The sequence below is a fragment of the Ranitomeya imitator genome, chromosome 7, assembly GCF_032444005.1.
Source record: "Ranitomeya imitator isolate aRanImi1 chromosome 7, aRanImi1.pri, whole genome shotgun sequence".
NCBI lineage: Eukaryota > Metazoa > Chordata > Amphibia > Anura > Dendrobatidae > Ranitomeya > Ranitomeya imitator.
This window is the reverse complement of record NC_091288.1, coordinates 226,737,214-226,760,368: the sequence shown is the minus strand read 5'-3', so window position 1 is coordinate 226,760,368 and position 23,155 is coordinate 226,737,214. Positions and strand designations below refer to the sequence as shown.

General features: G+C 42.5%; 1 protein-coding gene across 1 annotated transcript in view; it reads right to left on the bottom strand.

Moving 5' to 3' along the window:
- Window positions 1-10,868: 10,868 nt before the first annotated feature.
- The window catches only part of TGFB1I1 (transforming growth factor beta 1 induced transcript 1), a 108,943-nt gene continuing 96,656 nt past the window's right edge, over window positions 10,869-23,155 (bottom strand). Inside the window, exons 11-12 of the mRNA XM_069735271.1 lie at window positions 15,272-15,420; window positions 10,869-11,419 (exon numbers count right to left, since the gene is read on the bottom strand). Coding sequence (XP_069591372.1) covers window positions 11,153-11,419; window positions 15,272-15,420 — 416 coding nt within the window. The 3' untranslated portion in view covers window positions 10,869-11,152. The remainder of the gene's footprint in view (window positions 11,420-15,271; window positions 15,421-23,155) is intronic.

Sequence of the window (23,155 nt, the reverse complement as noted above, 5' to 3'; positions counted from 1 at the left end):
ATGGGAATAATATTTTTTTTCATTATTTAGGTTTTTTTTATTATTATTTTTTACACATTTGGAAAAAAAAAATTTTTACTTTTTTACTTTGTCCCAGGGGGGGACATCACAGATCGATGATCTGACAGTTTACACAACACTCTGTCAGATCACCGATCTGACTTACAGCTGTGCATGCTTACCAAGCGCCTGCCCTGAGCACTTGGTAAGCCACCTCCCTCGGCCATCTTGGATCCGGGCCTGGAGCAGGGAGGGACGTAGGGAAACGCTCGCAGCACCGCAATCACATCGCGTTGCTGCTGGGGTCTCAGGGAAGCCCGCAGGGAGCCCCTCCCTGCGCGACGCTTCCCTATACCGCCGGCACACCGCGATCATGTTTGATCGCAGTGTGCCGGGGGTTAATGTGCCGGGGGCGATCAGTGACCGCTCCTGGCACATTGTGCCGGATGTCAGCTGCGATAGGCAGCTGACACCCGGACGCGATCGGCCGCGCTCCCCACCGTGAGCATGGCCGATCGCTATGACGTACTATCCCGTCGAGGGTCAGATAGGCCCAGGGCACCTCGATGGGATAGTACGTCTAAGGTCAGAGAGGGGTTAAAAAAAAAAACACAACAGGCAAACGTGAGAGTTGAACCCAGGAAAGCTTTCTTACAGAGTCCGTAGCAGGCATCCTTACCATTGTACAACAAGCTCAAGTGATACCCAACATTGATTTTCTTTACCTATGAAATCTATGCACACTCTCAGGAACTGGAACTAAATCATTTTGATTTTTATTTCTGATATATGGTATGTGACTTTCTTAGACTAGTTTCACACTTGCGTTCGACAGGGCTGCGGAGGGCTGCATAGTTCCTCCGTGAAGCCCCGCCCACTGCAGCGCCTCTTCATTCAGCTCCGCCTACGGCTGCATGCGACATGGGCACCCTATCTTTACCATTCGGCAGGCCGTGCCGATGTATGCGGATGCCTCCGCATGCGTCGATTTGACGGTGTGGCAACCGCATAAATTTGCAACTCGCTGCGTGCGGCACAGGTGGCCGCACCGTCAAAATGACGCATGCGGAGGAATCGGCATACATCGGCATGGCCTGCGTACCGCCGTAGATGGAGCTGACAGGAGGAGGCGCGGCGGTGGGCAGAGCTTTACCGAGGAGATACACAGCCCTCCATCAGCAAATGTGAAACCAGCCTTAACCCATCAAAGTGAAACATCTCTTTGATTAGTGCAGAATGCCACATATCATATGTCACGTTTAAAACAAAATAAATAAAAAATCTGCTTTCACTGGGGATCGAACCCATGCTTCCCACTCCCCAGTCCAAAAGATTAACCACTCAGCCATCAGCTGAACTGAGAGTGAATGGCTCCCTTTTCTTATGAGGTGAACCATTCATGTACTGCATTGAGGGTATCTGAAAAATAGTTTGATTTTGATGTTTGAAAGTAGTCAGGTATCAGACAAAAACATTTTGATTTTGATGTTTGACAGAAGTCAAGTATCAGGTTATCAGGTATCAGACTCATTTATTGAGATCACAGAACTAGGAGTGTCTGCCACATGTTTACATTGACAGTGACATAAGCCAACTAGAAGACAGGTAAATTACAAGAGTGTTTAGTACAGTGGTAAGATGTGCAAACTTGGAAACCGAGAGCTGTGAGTTCAAATCCTAGCAATGCAAGTTATTTCTTTTTATTATTATTTTAAACCAAAACTATGTGTGATAAAAAAGCATAAAGCTGCTTTCACACATCAGGTTTTTGCCATCAGGCACAATCCGGAGAGTTTTGCAAAAAACGGATGCTGCGGAGAAAAACGGATCTGAGAGAAAAAAACGGATCATGCGAAAAAAAAAAAGGATCTAGCAGAAAAAAACGGATCCGGCAGAAAAAAACAGATACGGCAGAAAAAAATGGATCCGGTGGGGAAAAAAAGGATCCAGCAGAAAAAAACGGATTTGGCGGAAAAAAAAGGGTCGACGGAAAAAACGGATCTGGCAAAAAAAAACGGATCCTGCAGAAAAAGAACAGATCCAGCAGACAAAAACGGATCCTGCGGAAAAAAAAAACAGATCCGGCAAAAAAAAAAAAAGATCCTGCGGGAAAAAAAAGGTTTCAGCGGAAAAAAACATTCGGCAGTAAAAATGGATCTGCCGGAAAAAAAACAGATTCGGCAGAAGAAAAAAAAAGGATCCGGCAAAAAAAAAAAAAAAGGAGCCGGCTGAAAAAAACGGATCCGGCGGAAAAAAAACGGATCCGGCGGAAAAAAAACGGATCCGGCAAAAAAAAAAAAAGATCCTGCGGAAAAAAAAACAGATCCGGCAAAAAAAAGGATCAAAAAACGGATCCTGTGGAAAAAAAACAGGTCCGGCAAAAAAAAAAAAAAAAAAACGGATCCGGCCGACAAAAATTGATCCGACAGAAAAATAAAACCGATCCGGCGGGGAGAAAAAAGGATGCTGTGTCTAGAGACTACAGCCGTCAGAGTCAAGTATCAGACTCAAGTATCAGAGTCAAATATCAGACTCAGGTATCAGAATCAAGTATCAGAGTCATGTATCAGACTCAAGTATCAGAGTCAAGTATCAGACTCAGGTATCAGAGTCAAGTATCAGACTCAAGTATCAGACTCAAGTATCAGAGTCAAGTATCAGACTCAAGTATCAGACTCAAGTATCAGAGTCAAGTATCAGACTCAAGTATCAGAGTCAAGTATCAGACTCACGTATCAGAGTCAAGTATCAGAGTCAGGTATCAGACTCAAGTATCAGAGTCAAGTATCAGACTCAAGTATCAGAGTCAAGTAACAGAGTCAGGTATCAGACTCAAGTATCAGAGTCAAGTATCAGAGTCAAGTATCAGACTCAAGTATCAGACTCAAGTATCAGAGTCAAGTATCAGAGTCAGGTATCACAGTCAAGTATCAGAGTCAAGTATCAGACTCAAGTATCAGAGTCAAGTATCAGAGTCAAGTATCAGACTCAAGTATCAGAGTCAAGTATCAGAGTCAAGTATCAGAGTCAAGTATCAGAGTCATGTATCAGACTCAAGTATCAGACTCAAGTATCAGACTCAAGTATCAGAGTCAGGTATCAGAGTAAAGTATCAGAGTCAGGTATCAGACTCAGGTATCAGACTCAAGTATCAGACAGAGTATTTCTGATGTTTGACTTTGATTTGTGACTTTGATATGTGAAATTCAGGTATAAGAGTCAAGTATCAGAATCAGGTATCAGACAGAGTATTTCTGATGTTTGACTTTGATTTGTGACCATGTCCTAAAATGAACACTGTACATTATATTGGCTGTTCATAAGACAGAGGAGCACCTTCAGTATGATTCCCATAGCAGTCGGCACAATTTCTGTATCCCCCCTTCTTGCACCTTAGTAGGATTAGATGGTTACTGAAGGTGCTCCTCTGTTGTGAATTCTGTGGTCGAGCTCCCTCCTGTGGTCATGAGTGGTACTTCGGCTGGTTCTGTCTATGAGCTTCCTCTGGTGGATGTGAGTGGGGCTGCGGCTTCTGAGTTTCCTTCCTCAGGTGACGAGGTGAAGTCGTTAGGTGCTGCTCTATTTAACTCCACCTAGTTCTTTGTTCCTGGCCTCCAGTCAATGTTCCAGTATTGGTCTTGCTCTCTCCTGGATCGTCTTGTGGCCTGTCTTCCCTGCATAAGCTAAGTTCTGCTTGTGTTACTTTTGTTTGCTATTTTTCCTGTCCAGCTTGCTATATTGGTTTTTCTTGCTTGCTGGAAGCTCTGGGACGCAGAGGAAGCACCTCCGTGCCGTTAGTCGGTACGGAGGGTCTTTTTGCGCCCTCTGCGTGGTTGTTTGTAGGTTTTTGTGCTGACCGCAAAGCTATCTTTACTATCCTCGGTCTATTCAGTAAGTCGGGCCTCACTTTGCTAAAACCTATTTCATCTCTGTGTTTGTATTTTCATCTTTACTCACAGTCATTATATGTGGGGGGCTGCCTTTTCCTTTGGGGAATTTATCTGAGGCAAGGTAGGCTTATTTTTCTATCTTCAGGGCTAGCTAGTTTCTCAGGCTGTGCCGAGGCGCCTAGGTCTGGTCAGGAGCGCTCCACGGTTACCTCTAGTGTGGTGTGATAGGATTAGGGATTGCGGTCAGCAGAGTTCCACGTCTCAGAGCTTGTCCTATGTTATTAGTAACTATCAGGTCACCTTGTGTGCTCTTAACCACCAGGTCCATTGGGTTTCTGAATCACCGGTTCATAACACTCCTCTGTCTCATGAAGAGCTAATATGAGGGGTGGGCATTATTTCTCATACAACTACTTAAGTGTGAAATTCTCCAAGTCACTGGTGTATTATTGGCATCTTAATTTTATAGCATTACGGACCTGTCATGAATAGGAATGCATGAGATTATGCCTGTAAAGTCATTCTATTATGTTGTAATTCATGTCTTATGGACTGAGCTGGTTGCAGCAATGATATTGCAACCACTAGGGGCGGAATCAGGCAGGTAACGTAGTGTGGAACTGCCAAGGAGTCGATACAAAGGAACAGCAATGTAGTTTGAAGGAATAAGCAGGAATCGTAGCCAAGGAAGCCAGAGGTCATTTACCGGGAGCAGTGGTAACGTTTGAAGGAATAAGCAGGAATCGTAGCCAAGGAAGCCAAAGGTCATTTATCAGGAGCAGTAGTGTCATTTGAAGGAATAGCAGGTGAAAGGAAGCTTGACTAAAGGCAGGTAGCACAAGGAACTGAGAGCAAGGCCAGGGTTAAATAAGGTGTGAAATCAGAATGAGCCAATCAGGAACTCAGGGACGAGACATCAGCAACAAATTAGGTTCAAGTATTTGGATAAACACGGAACTGTCCATCGAGCTGAATATCTCAGAAGGAAAAGCTGCTGACTGGTGCACAGGAGCTGCCAGGTTAGAATCCTGACATCATGTCTTTGTTCTGCTGCTGTGATACTGTAATTTCCCTCACGATCAATAAAGTGTGTCATATACTATAATCTATAACACTAGTCTACAAAAAAAAAATGTTCTGGCATGGCCTTTAACAGCAGTTTTAGACTAATTTGAGGGCGCTGAATTCAAATCTGATCTTATAATTTCTCTATCACATCACGTTTTTGCGCTATAGGTATATAGCCCATTTTTATGAATTCTATGATAAATATAAGTAGTGTATGAAAAGTGCCGGTTTATATGGTTCACTAAGGTAAATTTAGTTTTCATTTAGTCTCCCAATAAATGTGAGAATATCTTTATTTTCTTTGAACATGCATAATTCCCATTTGTTAGGATAACACCCTTGTTTTCTGTGCTACCGGGCTAGTAGAGCTAAAGCAGAGCATTGGGTGAAAACTGAATGGCCTCAACGACAGAGTTTGGCATCTGGCAATAACAATGTCATCCATGATCCTCTAGTGGATAGGAAGGACTTTGTCTATCCTCCCTTACACATAAAACTTGGATTGATGAAGCAGTTCCTCAAAGCTCTCAATCACAGTGGAGATTGCTTTAACTATATATGTTCAACTTGTCCTGGTCTTAGTGAAGAGAAGAAAAAGGCTAGAATATTTGATGGACCTCAAATAAGAACACTTATGAGAGACCCACATTTTATCACATCAATGAATGAGACAGAAGAAATAGCTTGGAATACATTTTGTAATGTGGTGCAGAATTTTCTAGGGAATAAGAAAGCAGAGAACTATGAAGAGATGGTGGAAGAGCTACTAACGAGTCTGCGAAATCTTGGATGGAGAATGAGGATCAAGATTCACTATTTACACAGCCATTTGGACTTTTCTCCAGAGAACCTTGGGAATGTGAGCGAGGAACAAGGGGAGCGCTTTCGTCAGGACATTAAAACAATGGAAGAACGGTATCAAGGCCGGTGAGACTCACATATGATGGATGACTATTGCTGGAGCTTGATGAGAGACAACCCAGAAGCCGTACATCACAGATCAGCCAAGAAAAGAAAGTCCAAATAACTGCCATGTGTCATTCATCTGTGCGCCATATATATTTGTTTTATATTTTGTAGTTAAATTCTGTAAGTATATTTGATTTGCTGTACATAGACTTTGTAATCTTAGTTATTCCTTGATTAAAAATATACAAAATGTAGTACCGAAAATCATAGTTACATAGTTACATAGTTAAGGTTGAAGGAAAACTATATATCCATCTAGTTCAACCCATAGCCTAACCTAACATGCCCTAACATGTTGATCCAGAGGAAGGCAAAAAAAACCAATGTGGCAAAGAGTAAGCACCACATTGGGGAAAAAATTTCCTTCCCGACTCCACATACGGCAATCAGACTAGTTCCCTGGATAAACGCCCTATCAAGGAATCTAGTGTATATACCCTGTAACATTATACTTTTCCAGAAAGGCATCCAGTCCCCTCTTAAATTTAAGTAATGAATCATTCATTACAACATCATACGGCAGAGAGTTCCATAGTCTCACTGCTCTTACAGTAAATAACCCGCGTCTGGTATAATGCCTAAACCTTCTTTCCTCCAGACGTAGAGGATGCCCCCTAGTCCCGGTTTCAGGTCTATGATTAAAAAGATCATCAGAAAGGTCTTTGTACTGTCCCCTCATATATTTATACATTGTAATAAGATCACCCCTTAGTCTTCATGTTTCCAAACTAAATAGCCCCAAGTGTAATAACCTATCTTGGTATTGCAGACCCCCCAGTCCTCTAATAACCTTGGTCGCTCTTCTCTGCACCCGCTCCAGTTCAGCTATGTCTTTCTTATACACCGGAGACCAGAACTGTGCACAGTATTCTAAGTGTGGTCGAAGTAGTGACTTGTATAGAGGTAATATTATGTTCTCCTCATGAGCATCTATGCCTCTTTTAATGCATCCCATTATTTTATTTGCCTTTGAAGCAGCTGCCTGACACTGGCCACTGAATATGAGTTTGTCATCCACCCATACACCCAGGTCTTTTTCATTGACGGTTTTGCCCAGAGTTTTAGAATTAAGCACATAATTATACATCTTATTTCTTCTACCCAAGTGCATGACCTTACATTTATCCCCATTAAAGCTCATTTGCCATTTATCAGCCCAAGCTTATAGTTTACATAAATCATTCTGTAATATAAAATTGTCCTCCTCTGTATTGATTACCCTGCAGAGTTTAGTGTCATCTGCAAATATTGAAATTCTACTCTGAATGCCCCCTACAAGGTCATTAATAAATATGTTAAAAAGAAGAGGGCCCAATACTGACCCCTGTGGTACCCCACTGCTAACCGCGACCCAGTCCGAGTGTGCTCCATTAATAACCACCCTTTGTTTCCTATCCCTCAGCCACCTCTCAACCCACTTACACATATTTTCCCCTATCCCCATTATTCTCATTTTATGTATCAACCTTTTGTGTGGCACCGTATCAAAAGCTTTTGAAAAGTCCATATACACTACATCCACTGGGTTCCCTTGGTCCAGTCCAGAACTTACCTCTTCATAGAAACTGATCAAATTAGTCTGACATGAACGGTCCCTAGTAAACCCGTGCTGATACTGGGTCATGAGGTTATTCCTCTTCAGATACTCCAGTATAGCGTCCCTTAGAATGCCCTCCAGGATTTTACCCACAGTAGAGGTTACGCTTACTGGCCGATAATTTCCGAGTTCAGTTTTTGTTCCCTTTTTGAATATTGGCACCACATTTGCTATACGCCAGTCCTGTGGTACAGACCCAGTTATTATGGACTCTTTAAAGATTAAAAATAATGGTCTATCAATGACTGTACTTAATTCCTGCAGTACTCGAGGGTGTATCCCATCCTGGCCCGGAGATTTGTCAATTTTAGTGATTTTTAGACACCGCCGCACTTCCTGCTGGGTTAAGCAGGTGACTTTTAATGGGGAATTTTTATCACTAGTCATTTTGTCTGCCATGGGATTTTCTTGTGTAAATACTGATGAAAAAAAGTCATTTAGCATATTGGCTTTTTCCTCATCCTCATCCACCATCTCACCCAGACTATTCTTAAGGGGGCCAACACTATCATTTTTTAGTTTCTTACTATTTATGTAGTTAAAGAATATTTTAGGATTATTTTTACTCTCCCTAGCAATGAGTCTCTCTGTCTCAATCTTTGCTGCCTTGATTTGCTTTTTACAGAATTTATTTAATTTTTTGTATTTATTTAATGCCTCATCACTACCTACTTCCTTTAATTCCCTAAATGCTTTCTTTTTGTCACTTATTGCGCTCTTACAGCTCTATTTAGCCATATTGGTTTCCTCCTATTTCTAGTATGTTTATTCCCATATGGTATATACTGTGTACAGGTCCTATCCAGGATGCTAATAAATATCTCCCATTTTCTTTGTGTATTTTTGTGTCTCAGGATATCGTCCCAGTTAATTGCACCAAGATCCTCTCTCATTCGTTGGAAATTTGCCCTCCTGAAGTTTAGTGTCCTTGTAACCCCTCTATTACACATCTTATTAAAGGATACATGAAAACTTATTATTTTGTGATCGCTATTTCCCAAGTGACCCCCAACCCTTATATTTGATATGCGGTCTGGCCTGTTGGTTAATATTCGGTCTAGCAGTGCCCCCTTCTTGTTGGGTCCTGAACCAGTTGTCAGAGGTAATTGTCTCTCATAGTTGTCAGACCCCGATTACCTTGGCTGGAACTGCAGGTTTCTGTTCCCCAATCTATTTCAGGGTAGTTGAAGTCCCCCATAATAATGACTTCTCCTTGAGTCGCAGCTTCATCTATTTGCTTTACGAGGATATTCTCCATTGCTTCCATTATTTTTGGAGATTTATAACAAACCCCTATCAGTAATTTATTATTTTTTCCCCCTCCCCTTATCTCCACCCACAGGGACTCTACATTTTCATTAGATTCACCTATATTATCACGCAGGATGGGTTTTAAGGACGATTTTACATATAGACACACCCCTCCCCCTCGCTTATCTGTACGGTCATTTCTGAACAGACTATAGCCCTGCAAGTTAACAGCCCAGTCATGGCTCTCATCCAGCCACGTCTCAGATATCCCCACCATGTCATAATTATGCTCCAACAACATTAGTTCTAATTCGTCCATTTTGTTGGCGAGGCTTCTGGCATTAGTATACATGCACTTGATGTTCCTCTCTGCACCTCAATTCTTTCTTAAATTATTAACTGTTCTAACCCCACCCCCCATGCCACCGCCACCCCCAACTTCCTTATTTGTGCCCAGGTCTCTATCTGCACTATCTTCCCCTCCTATAAATTGAATACCCTCCCCCCCAATTCCTAGTTTAAACACTCCTCCAACCTTCTAGCCATTTTCTCCCCCAGCACAGCTGCACCTTCCCCATTGAGGTGCAGCCCGTCCCTAGCGTAGAGCCTGTAGCCACCTGAGAAGTCGGCCCAGTTCTGCAGGAACCCAAACCCCTCCTTCCTACACCAATTCTTGAGCCACTTATTAACCTCCCTAATCTCCCGTTGCCTCTCTGGCGTGGCACGTGGTACAGGCAGTATTTCGGAGAATACCACGTTGGAGATCCTTGCTTTCAGCTTGCAGCCTAATTCCCTGAAATCGTCTTTAAGGACCTTCCACCTACCTTTAACTTTGTCATTAGTGCCAATGTGCACCATGACCGCTGGGTCCTCACCAGCCCCCCCCCAGTAATCTGTCCACCTGATCAGCGATGTGTCGGACTCGAGCGCCAGGTAGGCAGCACACCATTCGACGATCCCTGTCTTTGTGACAGATTGCCCTATCTGTTCCCCTAATAATGGAGTCGCCCACTACCAGCACCTGTCTGGCCTGCCCTGCTCTCCTATTTCCCTCCTTACTGGAGCAGTCACTCCCCTGGCTTTCAGAGGACATGCCTGGCTGCAGCAGTGCTACCCCTGAACTGGCACCCCCTCATCTGCCAACAGATCAGGACTAGCCTCCCTGGCACTCTTCCCTCTACCCGGCTTCCTAACTGTCACCCAGCTTGCTACTTCATTGTCCTGCAGCTCCATCCTACCATCCCCCCCTCATCTGTCCCATTGAGCGTCTGCTCCGTGAGCAGAAGACTCCTCTCCATATTGTCAATGGATCTCAGTGTTGCCAGCTGCACATTTAGATCCAGAATCTGGGCTTACAAATGCACAACGTGCTCACATCTCGCACAGCAGTATGCACCCTCGATCGGCTGATCAAGGATTGCATACATGTGGCAAGATGTGTTTTTATCATAAAACATTAGGAGTAATTTTCATCAAAAATTGAAAATATCTCGAAATCCTGATATTATAGCCAAAAACAGAGTTCATATTCAGAATCAGCAGCCAAAATTGACTTAAAATATGTTTTAAAACCTTTTGCCAGAAAAATTGTGTTGACCAGTGTGATCAGTGTTCAAAATATGCAGGGAAAAAATGCAGCATGAAATCTCACTGATTATCCGGGTACAATAAAATGCTGCATATTTTACGCACCAATTACGCTGCATAAAATACACAGCAAAAATACTATGTGTGACCATCCCTTAAAATCTTCTATACGATGCTGTTTTCTATACCACATTTTTTTCTTTCAGCATACATAAAAGACCAATGGCTGTGAGCCAAGATTTTTAGTAAAAACTGTAGTCTTTTCCAACCGGTCAGGTCCCTCTCATATTCATAAGGTTCTCCACATATCTATTCATTAGATAACCCTTTTTAATTGTTACTTTTACTCTAAATAAATACCCTATTTATGCAAACAACCTTTAAAACAACATATCTTTGCTAGGAAATACAGTTTTCAATTAAAGTAAATATAATTTAAAAAAAATAGAAATGTAAAAATTTCACACATCCTTACAAACTTTTTCAACATCACAAGTTTCACACTATTTCGAATTGAAGACAATTTATTCCATTTGTTTGCGGCATTACAGGATAAATAAGAGTGAATCAGTGAAAGTTTCTTTGCATGACAGTTCTCTACAGATATACATTTTCATGCTTTTTTTTAAAAAACTGGTTAAAACTCTAAAAAGTGTTATTTGACAGAAGGTTAAACAAATACGGAGACCAATAGTAACTTCTTCATTACCGTCAGTGCAATCTCTATTACAGACTTGATATCTAACCTTTCACAGATACACAAATACACCATAATTTACATCATAAATTCTTATCCATACAAGCGGGCAAAGCAAGCCTGACAATATGGTTTGCCTTCTTGTTCTCGGAAGGTGCCTTTGTTGAGTTGCCGTAGGCAAAAAGTACAACTCAAATGCTGAGGATGAAACTTGCGTCCCATTGCGGTCACACATCTGCCAGTGATGGGCTGATCACACCCAGCACACAGAGACCCTCGACAAGAGTGGTAATGAGTCTCACACAGTGGAAGTCCATCATTTTCAAAAAAACTTCCATTCACAAATGGGCTGTGGCAGACCTATAACATAAAAGCAAGAAAATGGAGTACAGTATATTTAAGAGAAAAACCAGGTACCCTGATGAGACTTAACAATTACATGAACACATGAGAAATGCATTAGCATCAGCCTGAATCACATGAAGTGGCCAATAACAACTCTCAGGAGCTTAATGAAATCAGATGAAAATAAAATCATCAGCATGTATTTTCTATGTAGATCAAAAATACAGAAGTCGTATGTTGTGCTGCACACGATCCTGCAGAGAAACCAAATAGTGAATTACTTAGAATCATAGAATGGTAGAATTGGAAGCAACCCCCTGGATCAGGGGTGTCAAACTGCATTCCTCGAGGGCCGCAAACCATGCGTGTTTTCAAGATTTCCTTAGCTTTGCTGTAATCCTTAGGGTGCTGAAATCATTATGTGTTTAGGTGATTAAATTATCACCTGTGCAGTACAGGGAAATCCTGAAAACATGGCCTGTTTGCGGCCCTCGAGGAATGCAGTTTGACACCCCTGCCCTGAAACATCTGGTCCAACCAACGCTCAAAGCAGGATTCACTAAATCATCCCAGACAGATGTCTGTCCAGCCTCTGAAGACTTCTATTGAACTCACCACCAGCTTGTTCCACTCATTGATCACCCTGTGAAAAAGATTTTTCTAATATCTAATCTGTGTCTCCTCCCTTTCAGTTTCATCCCATTGCTTCTAGTCTTTCCTTGTGCAAATGAGAATAAAGATGATCCTTCTACACTGTGACCGCCCTTGAGATATTTGGAGACAGCTATTAAGTCTTCTCTCAGTCTTCTTTTTTGCAAGCTAAACATTCCCAAATCCTGTAACCGTTCCTCATAGGACATGGTTTGCTGACCGGTCACCATTCTGTTCACTCTTTTATGAACTTTCTCCAGTTTGTTGATATATTTTTTTAAAATGTGGTGCCCAAAACTGGGAACAGTATTCCAGATGAGGCCTCAACAAAGAGGAGTAGAGGGCAATAATGACTTCACGTGATCTAGACTCTATGCTTCTGTTAATACATCCCAGAATTGTATTTGCCTTTTTTGCTGCTGCATCACACTGTTGACTCATGTTCAGTTTATGATCTATTAGTATACCCAAGTCTTTTTCACATGTGCTGTTGCTTAATCCCATTCCTCCCATTCTGTATATGCTTTTTTCATTTTTTTTGCCCATATGTAGTACCTTGCATTTCTCCCTGTGAGAAACCAATCTGTTAGTTGCTGTTCACTGCTCCAGTTTTTTTATATCTTTTTGAATCCTCACTCTCTCTCTCTTCTCTACTATTTGCTATCCCTCCTAGCTTTGTGTCATCAGCCAATATAATAATAATAACAAATAATAACAAATGCATAATAATGATAACAAATGTAATAATATAAACCAATGGGGATTCTTCCAAACATATCTGTGGTGTACATGCTCTTGTTAACTTCCCAATGTAATACCAGAATAGCTGAAGTGGCACTCACTCCTTAATATCTTCAATGGTATGGATTACATATACAGCTGTAGCAAAAATTAAGAGACCACTGCAGTTATCTAAAAATCTACGTCTCTACATGTCTGACAGCCATTCCATTCTAGTGTCAGTTGAATTCCAACCAGAGTCCACCTCATTCTACTTAATGTGCTTCTGATTAGGGGATCACCTGAACCAGTATAAAACAAGTATAAAAAACCCTGCTGTGGTGTCACAATCCTCCTGCAATAGGACAAGCTGGATGGCAAAACAAGTGCTAGCAATATCCCCAAAGTAATAGGAATGAGAAAATAACTTTTATCCATGCCACAGGAGTTGAAAAGTCTTGAGTGGGGAAAGGAAGGGCTCATTTCTGGCTTTACTAGCAGAGGGACACAGTGAGCGTTATGTTGCCTCCATCCTTAAAGGAAACGACTCACCCAAAGGCCCCCACCCCCCCAGGGATTTGTAACTAAAAGAGCCACCTTGTGTCGAACTTACAGCGCAGGCGCCAGAAACGCTAATGAAGAAAGAGGAGGCAGCGCCCGGCACGCAGAGGCCATGAGTGACAGCTGTGGTGCGTCTGTGTTAGGGGGGAAAAACCTGCCCCGGGTCGATTTCAAGGTATGAGGGACAAATTTCAAAAATGATTATTTTAGCAGTGCCAGGAACAAGAACTAAAAGAGCCACCTTGTCAGAATCCAGCCACAAGGTGGCTCTTTTAGTTACAAACGCCTGGGGGGTGACAGGTTCCCTTTAATATTTCTAAGTCGGCTGTCCATTACAACGAGGTCAAGCAGCAGACATTGGGGACAACAAGGCTACAGACTGGAAGAGGGCAAATATGACTCTCCACTGACCGGGATGACCGTCACTTTATTCGAATGTCACTCAGCAACCGCAGGATGACATCAAGTGACCTACTAAAGGAATGGCAAATGGCAGCTGGGGTGAAGTGCACGACAAGAACAGTTCATAACAGGATCCTAGAGGCAGGACTCAAGTCATGTAAAGCTAGAAATAGCCTTTCATTAATGAGAAGCAAAGGAGAGCCAGGCTGAAGTTTGCCAAAAACCACAAGGATTGGATCATAGAGGACTGGAGCAAGGTAATCGTCTCTGATGAGTCTAATTTTCAGCTTTGCCCAACACCTGGTCGGCTAATGGTTAGACGGAGACCTGGAGAGGCGTATAAGTCACACTGTCTTGCACCCACTGTGATATAGGAAAGATATATATTTTGGTACCGTGTTAGCCACTGTACCAAGTTTGCACCCGCTGTGAAATTTGGTGGAGGATCGGTGATGATCTGGGGATGCTGGACAGGTTAATCTTTGCGAAGGATGTATGAATCAAGCCGCATAGAAACGTTATCCAGGAAAAATAGTTGATTCTTTCTGCTCAGGCAATGTACCCCAACTCTGAGGACTGTTTTTTTCCAGCAGGACAATGCGCCATGCCACACAGTTAGGTCAATCAAGGTGTGGATGAAGGAGGACCACATCACATCCCTGTCATGGCCGCCCAATCTCCAGACCTAAACCCCATTGAAAACTTCTGGAATGTAATCAAGAGAAAGATGTATAGTCACAAGCCATCTAAGAAGAAATGCATTAATTTTTGCACAAGGAGTGGCAACAGGGCACCCAAAAGCAGTGTGAAAGACTGGTGGAAAGCTGCCAAGATGCATGAAAGCTGTGATTAACAATCATGGTTATTCCACAAAATATTGATTTCTAAAGTCTTCCTGAGTTAAAACATTAGTATTGTTGTTTCTAAATGATTATGAACTTGTTTGTTTGTTTTTTTTTGCATTAATTGAGGTCTGCAAGCAATGCATTTTTCAGTTATATTGACCATTTATCATTTTCAGAAAATAAATACAAACTGCATTGCTGGGAACATCGGAGACATGTTGTCAGTAATTTATAGAATAAAAGAACAATTTATATTTTACTTAAAAATATACCTATAAAGAGAAAAAGCAGATAAACTGTAAATTTGGCAGTGGTCTCTTAATTTTTGCCAGAGCTGTATAAGAAGAAAAGACGTAGACGTAGAGTCAACTACGTCTTAGTTTCCAAGATGAAACAAGGGTGGGTGTTTGCAGGGTCGTGCGACCAGTCTCGTCTGATCTCGGATGCTAGAACGTGGTTAACGGTTTTGGAAACATCTGATATGTAATCTAAATTGTTCAGGATACTAAGTGAATGCTGAATCAATTTTTTTGCACTTACTGTCATGAATCCAGCAGGCAGTGACCCACGGGCACACTGCACATTGGAACTTGTAAAGTAGTAATCGACAATGGCACACAAACTGTTGCTGAAGTTTTTATGGGCAAATCAGACAAATTCCTTACTATATCCATTCTGGCATACTCACATGGCACACAAAACACTGAGGATGCCATAATCCATTTAAAGCTGATATGTAACTTTCCTTCACCGGTTCAGAACAACCGACACAAACCGTTCCGAAAAGATGGTAATAATCATACGAGCAGTAGGGAACATTGTCCTTTTCATGAAATCCTGCATGACATAGTAAAGGCAAATGATGTTTAAACATGGAAAACTGATGGTATCAACAACAAGTAACAAACACTCCCAAAACTCTCCTAATCAGATTGTTATTCAGTGGTGCATATAGCTGTTAGGTGGAGATCATCGACAAAGCAAAATCATTGCTGCTAAAGAAACATAAAGAGATGCCTTAAATGCATCAGAGGTGGTGTGACACTGGTTACGGTGTGCGGGAAACACTGGCGAAAACTCTGAGTAACTTGGGAAAATTAGGGTTAAATGCTTATTGTCAGAGAAGAAAGTGTACTGTCCTCTTCTGAGCCATATAGTGCTATAAGAGCTATATTCTGCTGAAGAAAGTCTCCTATGCTGTGTTATGTGCTACATTGTGTCTGTGCACATATTGGAGCATGTGAGGCTTCTCAACACAATAATGGTGATCCTCAGGAATGTAACATGAAGCCACCGATGCCATCTTCTCAGAAAGACAACACTCTATAGGGTATAATAACATGGTCACCAACAATATCAGCTTATTATAGCTACTGTTTTCATGACCTTAGTCAACGGAGGTAGAAGAAGTGATGTAGAGGACATTGGTCAATGGGCTAAGGTATGGAACTGGCGTGTCAATGTAGACCGTTCAGACATGTGATTGGCTGCGTTGGTCACATGTGGAGTAGCTGTGCTCTCACCACTAGTGTTGAGCATTCCGATACTGCAAATATCTGGTATTGGCCGATATTCGCTGTATCGGATTTCCGATACTGAGTTCCGATACTTTTAAGATATCAAATACCGGAATCAGAAGTTCCTATAGTGCAATGATACACTATAATGGAGTGTGGGCGGTGCGTGGGCAGAGACTGCATGTCTGTGTGTGCGGGCAGGGTTTGTGCGTGACCGTGGGGGGTCTGGGCGGGCCTGCCGGGGGTCTGGAGTCTGCTCAGCAGGGACGTCGATCCCAGCGTCTCGCTCAGTCTGACTCTGTGCGAAGAGTTACTGCTGCTTTTCCTGCTTCTGCCATTGAAGCCAGTGCTGGGCAGCGGCGAGTGGACGTTTCTGGATCTAAGTCCTTATTTGCACACACTGAGCATGCCCAGGGCAAGATCTCATGTTGGAGATCGAGGGTCACATGCTCAGGTACTGCAGCACATCCCATTGGTCCTTTTGGCAGGTCCTGAAAGGGCAAAACTTCTGTAGCTGTTTCCTGTGCTGCAGCTATATAAACTGCGCATGACCGCACGGCCATGCGCTAGTATTGTCTTGTAAATATGTGTGGGTGTTGTGAGTGAAAGTCGCTCTTTAAATAACCCTCCCTATTGAATGTCTGTTCGCGGAAGGTGTATGTTTGCTATCTAGCGCCCGACTTATCCAACAGCACGTAACACACATTACAGCTACCAGTTGCTGTGACCGCCAGTACGGCGCCGTGTGCTTGCTCTGCGCTTTCCTGACCCAAGCCTGGGTGGTTAGTGGCGTCCGTCTGTGCGGCACCGCACGCACTCTTGTGCCTTTATATTATTATTTAGTTTCCTTACACACCCAGTTGCGGTGTTGTGCCAGCAGTGGTCTAATCGGACTTCAATCCTAGTTGGGGTTGAGTTCGCTGACTTATTGCTCGCGCTCTATGTGCGGTACCGCGGTCCTGTGACGCAACAGGATCGCTTCCTTCACGCAGGGTGAAGTTAACCCGTGCGTGTATACTTATAGTACCGCCATATAGTCCGTCTTACTAGCAGCAGGGTTTTTACCTGCACGGTGGACCTCGGACTGCGAACGCACCTAGTTCCATTTCATCTTGTACTTGGTGCGTTACGCCAGTCCTAACAGTATGTATGCATGTTGTATGTTGCATGTATGTTGTATGTGTGTTGTATGTATGTATGTTGTATGTTGTATGTATGTGATATGTTGTATGTATGTTGTATGTATGTTGTATGTATGTATTATGCATGTAGTATGTTGTATGTATGTATGTAGTATATATGTAGTATGTTGCATGTATGTTGTATGTATGTAGTATGTAGTATGTTGCATGTATGTTGTATGTATGCATGTATGTTGTATGTATGTAGTATGTATGTATGTTGTATGCATGTTGCATGTTGTATGTATGTTGTATGCATGTGTGTTGTATGTATGTAGTATGTATGTATGTATGTTGTATGCATGTTGTATGCATGTTGTATGTATGTAGTATGTATGTATGTATGTTGTATGCATGTTGTATGTATGTATGTATGTAGTATGTATGTGATATGTTGTATGTATGTTGTATGTATGTATTATGCATGTAGTATGATGTATGTATGTAGTATGTATGTAGTATGTTGCATGTATGTTGTATGTATGTAGTATGTATGTATGTATGTAGTATGTAGTATGTTGCATGTATGTTGTATGTATGTAGTATGCATGTATGTTGTATGCATGTTGTATGTTGCATGTATGTTGTATGTATGTTGTATGCATGTTGTATGTATGTATGTAGTATGGTCTGTATGTTGTATGTATGTGATATGTTGTATGTATGTAGTATGTATGTAGTATGGTCTGTATGTTGTATGTATGTGATATGTTGTATGTATGTTGTATGTATGTTGTATGTTGTATGTGTGTTGTATGTATGTTGTATGCATGTTGTATGTTGTATGTATGTTGCATGCATGTTGTATGTTGTATGTATGTTGCATGCATGTTGCATGTTGTATGTATGTTGTATGTATGTATGTTGTATGTATGTTGTATGTATGTATGTAGTATGGTGTATGTATGTTGTATGTACGTTGTATGTATGTAGTATGTATGTAGTATGTTGTATGTATGTTGTATGTTGTATGTATGTAGTATGTATGTAGTATGTTGTATGTATGTATGTTGTATGTACGTTGTATGTATGTAGTATGTATGTAGTATGTTGTATGTATGTAGTATGGTGTATGTATGTTGTATGTACATTGTATGTATGTAGTATGGTGTATGTATGTTGTATGTACGTTGTATGTATGTAGTATGTATGTAGTATGTTGTATGTATGTAGTATGTATGTAGTATGTTGTATGTATGTATGTTGTATGTATGTATGTAGTATGGTGTATGTATGTTGTTTGTACGTTGTATGTATGTAGTATGTTGTATGTATGTATGTTGTATGTATGTCGTATGTATGTATGTAGTATGGTGTATGTATGTTGTATGTACGTTGTATGTATTTAGTATGTGTTGTGAATTCTGTGGCTGAATTCACTCCTGTGGTCACAAGTGGTACTGCAGCTTCTGAGCTTCCTCCCTCAGGTGTTCTGGTGAGCTCGTTGGCTTCTTTGTTATTTAACTCCGCCTAATTCTGTCTTCCTTGCTCCTAGTCAATGTTCCAGTGTTGGATCTGAGCTTCTGGATCTTTCCTGTGGCCTGCTGCTCTGCTTAGATAAGTGCTTCTTTGCTTTTGTTGCTACTTTTTCTGTCCAGCCTGTCAATTCGTTTTGCTGGAAGCTCTGAGACGCAAAGGGTGTACCGCCGTGCCGTTAGTTCGGCACGGTGGGTCTTTTTGCCCCCTTTGCGTGGTTTTTTGCTTTAGGGTTTTTTGTAGACTGCAAAGTTCTCTTTGCTATCCTCGCTCTATCTAGAATATCGGGCCTCACTTTGCTGAATCTATTTCATCCCTACGTTTGTCTTTTCATCTTGCTAACAGTCATTATATGTGGGGGGCTGCCTTTTCCTTTGGGGTATTTCTCTGAGGCAAGTCAGGCTTGTTTTTCTATCTTCAGGCTAGTCAGCTCCTCAGGCTGTGCCGAGTTGCCTAGGTAGTGTCAGGCGCAATCCACAGCCACCTTGAGTTGTGTTTAGGATAGGTTCAGGTTTGCAGTCTACAGAGATTCCACGTCTCAGAGCTCGTTCTATTGTTTTTGGGTTATTGTCAGATCACTGTATGTGCTCTGATTGCTGGCACACTGTGTCACTGGATTGCCTTCATAACAGTACTAGGAGCCAACCTAATGATTCTCAATAGAGGGAAAAAAAGAAGTTCTGACATCATTTTTTTTTTTCTCTCTCAGCTCTGTGTTCAGTTTTTTTTTTTTCCCCTAGACATTTGGGTGTTTCAGGACACAGGTGTGGACATGGATATTCAGGGTCTGTGCTCTTCAATGGATAATCTCGTTATAAATGTACAAAGGATTCAAGATACTATTGATCAGAAATCTATGTTAGAACCAAGAATTCCTATTCCTGATTTGTTTTTTGGTGATAGAACTAAGTTTCTTAATTTCAAAAATAATTGTAAGCTATTTCTGGCCTTGAAACCTCATTCTTCTGGTAATCCTATTCAACAGGTTTTGATTATTATTTCTTTTTTGCGCGGCGACCCTCAGGACTGGGCATTTTCTCTTGCGCCAGGAGACCCTGTATTGAGTAATGTCAATGCGTTTTTCCTGGCGCTCGGATTACTTTACGATGAGCCTAATTCAGTGGATCAGGCTGAGAAGAAATTGCTGGCTTTGTGCCAGGGTCAGGATGATATAGAAGTATATTGTCAGAAATTTAGGAAGTGGTCAGTACTCACTCTGTGGAATGAATCTGCACTGGCAGCTTTGTTCAGAAAGGGTCTCTCTGAGGCTCTTAAGGATGTCATGGTGGGTTTTCCTATGCCTGCTGGTTTGAATGAGTCTATGTCTTTGGCCATTCAGATCGGTCGACGCTTGCGTGAGCGTAAATCTGTGCACCATTTGGCGGTATTGCCTGAGATTGAACCTGAGGCTATGCAGTGCGATAGGACTATGACCAGAGTTGAACGGCAAGAACACAGACGTCTGAATGGTCTGTGTTTCTACTGTGGTGATTCCACTCATGCTATTTCTCATTGTCCTAAGCGCACTAAGCGGTCCGATAGCTCTGCCGTCATTGGTACTGTACAATCCAAATTCCTTCTGTCCATTACCTTGATATGCTCTTTGTCATCATATTCTGTCATGGCGTTTGTGGATTCAGGCGCTGCCCTGAATCTGATGGATTTGGATTATGCTAAACGTTGTGGGTTTTTCTTGGAGCCTTTGCGGTGTCCTATTTCATTGAGAGGAATTGATGCTACACCTTTGGCCAAGAATAAACCTCAGTACTGGACCCAGCTGACCATGTGCATGGCTCCTGCACATCAGGAAGTTATTCGCTTTCTGGTGCTACATAATCTGCATGATGTGGTCGTGTTGGGGTTGCCATGGCTGCAAACCCATAATCCTGTATTGGATTGGAACTCTATGTCGGTATCCAGCTGGGGTTGTCAGGGGGTACATGGTGATGTTCCATTTTTGTCAATTTCGTCATCCACTCCTTCTGAGGTCCCAGAGTTCTTGTCTGATTATCAGGATGTATTTGAAGAGCCCAAGTCCAATGCCCTACCTCCGCATAGGGATTGTGATTGTGCTATCAATTTGATTCCTGGTAGTAAATTCCCTAAAGGTCGATTATTTAATTTATCCGTGCCTGAACACGCCGCTATGCGCAGTTATGTGAAGGAATCCCTGGAGAAGGGACATATTCGCCCGTCGTCATCACCACTGGGAGCAGGGTTCTTTTTTGTAGCCAAGAAGGATGGTTCGCTGAGACCGTGTATTGATTACCGCCTTCTTAATAAGATCACTGTTAAATTTCAGTATCCCTTGCCATTGTTATCTGACTTGTTTGCTCGGATTAAGGGGGCTAGTTGGTTCACTAAGATAGATCTTCGTGGTGCGTATAATCTGGTGAGAATCAGGCAAGGAGATGAATGGAAAACTGCATTTAATACGCCCGAGGGTCATTTTGAGTATCTAGTGATGCCGTTCGGACTTGCCAATGCTCCATCTGTGTTTCAGTCTTTTATGCATGACATCTTCCGTGAGTATCTGGATAAATTCCTGATTGTTTACTTGGATGACATTTTGATCTTCTCAGATGATTGGGACTCTCATGTAAAGCAGGTCAGAATGGTTTTCCAGGTCCTGCGTGCTAATTCTTTGTTTGTGAAGGGATCAAAGTGTCTCTTCGGTGTGCAGAAAGTTTCATTTTTGGGGTTCATCTTTTCCCCTTCTACTATCGAGATGGATCCGGTTAAGGTCCAAGCCATCCAGGATTGGACTCAGCCGACATCTCTGAAAAGTCTGCAAAAATTCCTGGGCTTTGCTAATTTTTATCGTCGCTTCATCTGTAATTTTTCTAGCATTGCCAAACCATTGACTGATTTGACCAAGAAGGGTGCTGATTTGATTAATTGGCCTTCTGCTGCTGTGGAAGCTTTTCAGGAGTTGAAGCATCGTTTTTGTTCTGCCCCTGTGTTGTGTCAACCAGATGTTTCTCTTCCGTTCCAGGTCGAGGTTGATGCTTCTGAGATTGGAGCAGGAGCAGTTTTGTCACAGAGAGGTTCTGGTTGCTCAGTGTTGAAACCATGTGCTTTCTTTTCCAGGAAGTTTTCGGCTGCTGAGCGTAATTATGATGTGGGCAACCGAGAGTTGCTGGCCATGAAGTGGGCATTCGAGGAATGGCGTCATTGGCTTGAAGGAGCTAAGCATCGCGTGGTGGTATTGACTGATCATAAGAACCTTACTTATCTCGAGTCTGCCAAGCGCTTGAATCCTAGACAGGCCCGTTGGTCGTTATTTTTTGCCCGCTTCGATTTTGTGATTTCGTATTTTCCGGGCTCTAAAAATGTGAAGGCGGATGCTCTGTCTAGGAGTTTTGTGCCCGACTCTCCGGGTTCATCTGAGCCGGCGAGTATCCTCAAGGAAGGAGTCATTGTGTCTGCCATCTCCCCTGATTTGCGGCGAGTGTTGCAAAAATTTCAGGCGAATAAACCTGATCGTTGTCCGGCGGAGAAACTGTTCGTCCCCTGATAGGTGGACTAGTAAAGTTATCTCTGAACTTCATTGTTCGGTGTTGGCTGGTCATCCTGGAATCTTTGGTACCAGAGAGTTAGTGGCTAGATCCTTCTGGTGGCCATCTCTGTCACGGGATGTACGTACTTTTGTACAGTCCTGTGGGATTTGTGCTAGGGCTAAGCCCTGCTGTTCACGTGCCAGTGGGTTGCTTTTGCCCTTGCCGGTCCCAAAGAGGCCTTGGACACATATTTCGATGGATTTCATTTCTGACCTTCCCGTTTCTCAAAAGATGTCAGTCATTTGGGTGGTCTGTGATCGCTTTTCTAAAATGGTCCATCTGGTGCCCTTGGTTAAATTGCCTTCCTCCTCTGATTTGGTGCCTTTGTTCTTCCAGCATGTGGTTCGTTTGCATGGCATTCCTGAGAATATTGTTTCTGACAGAGGTTCCCAGTTTGTTTCAAGGTTTTGGCGAGCCTTTTGTGGTAGGATGGGCATTGACCTATCTTTTTCCTCGGCTTTCCATCCTCAGACTAATGGCCAGACCGAACGAACCAATCAGACCTTGGAAACATATCTGAGATGTTTTGTTTCTGCTGACCAGGATGATTGGGTGTCCTTTTTGCCGTTGGCTGAGTTCGCCCTTAATAATCGGGCCAGCTCGGCTACCTTGGTCTCTCCATTTTTCTGCAATTCTGGGTTCCATCCTCGTTTCTCTTCAGGACAGGTTGAGTCTTCGGACTGTCCTGGTGTGGATTCTGTGGTGGACAGGTTGCAGCAGATCTGGACTCAGGTAGTGGACAATTTGACCTTGTCCCAGGAGAAGGCTCAACTTTTCGCTAATCGCAGACGCCGTGTGGTTCCCCGACTTCGTGTTGGGGATCTGGTTTGGTTATCTT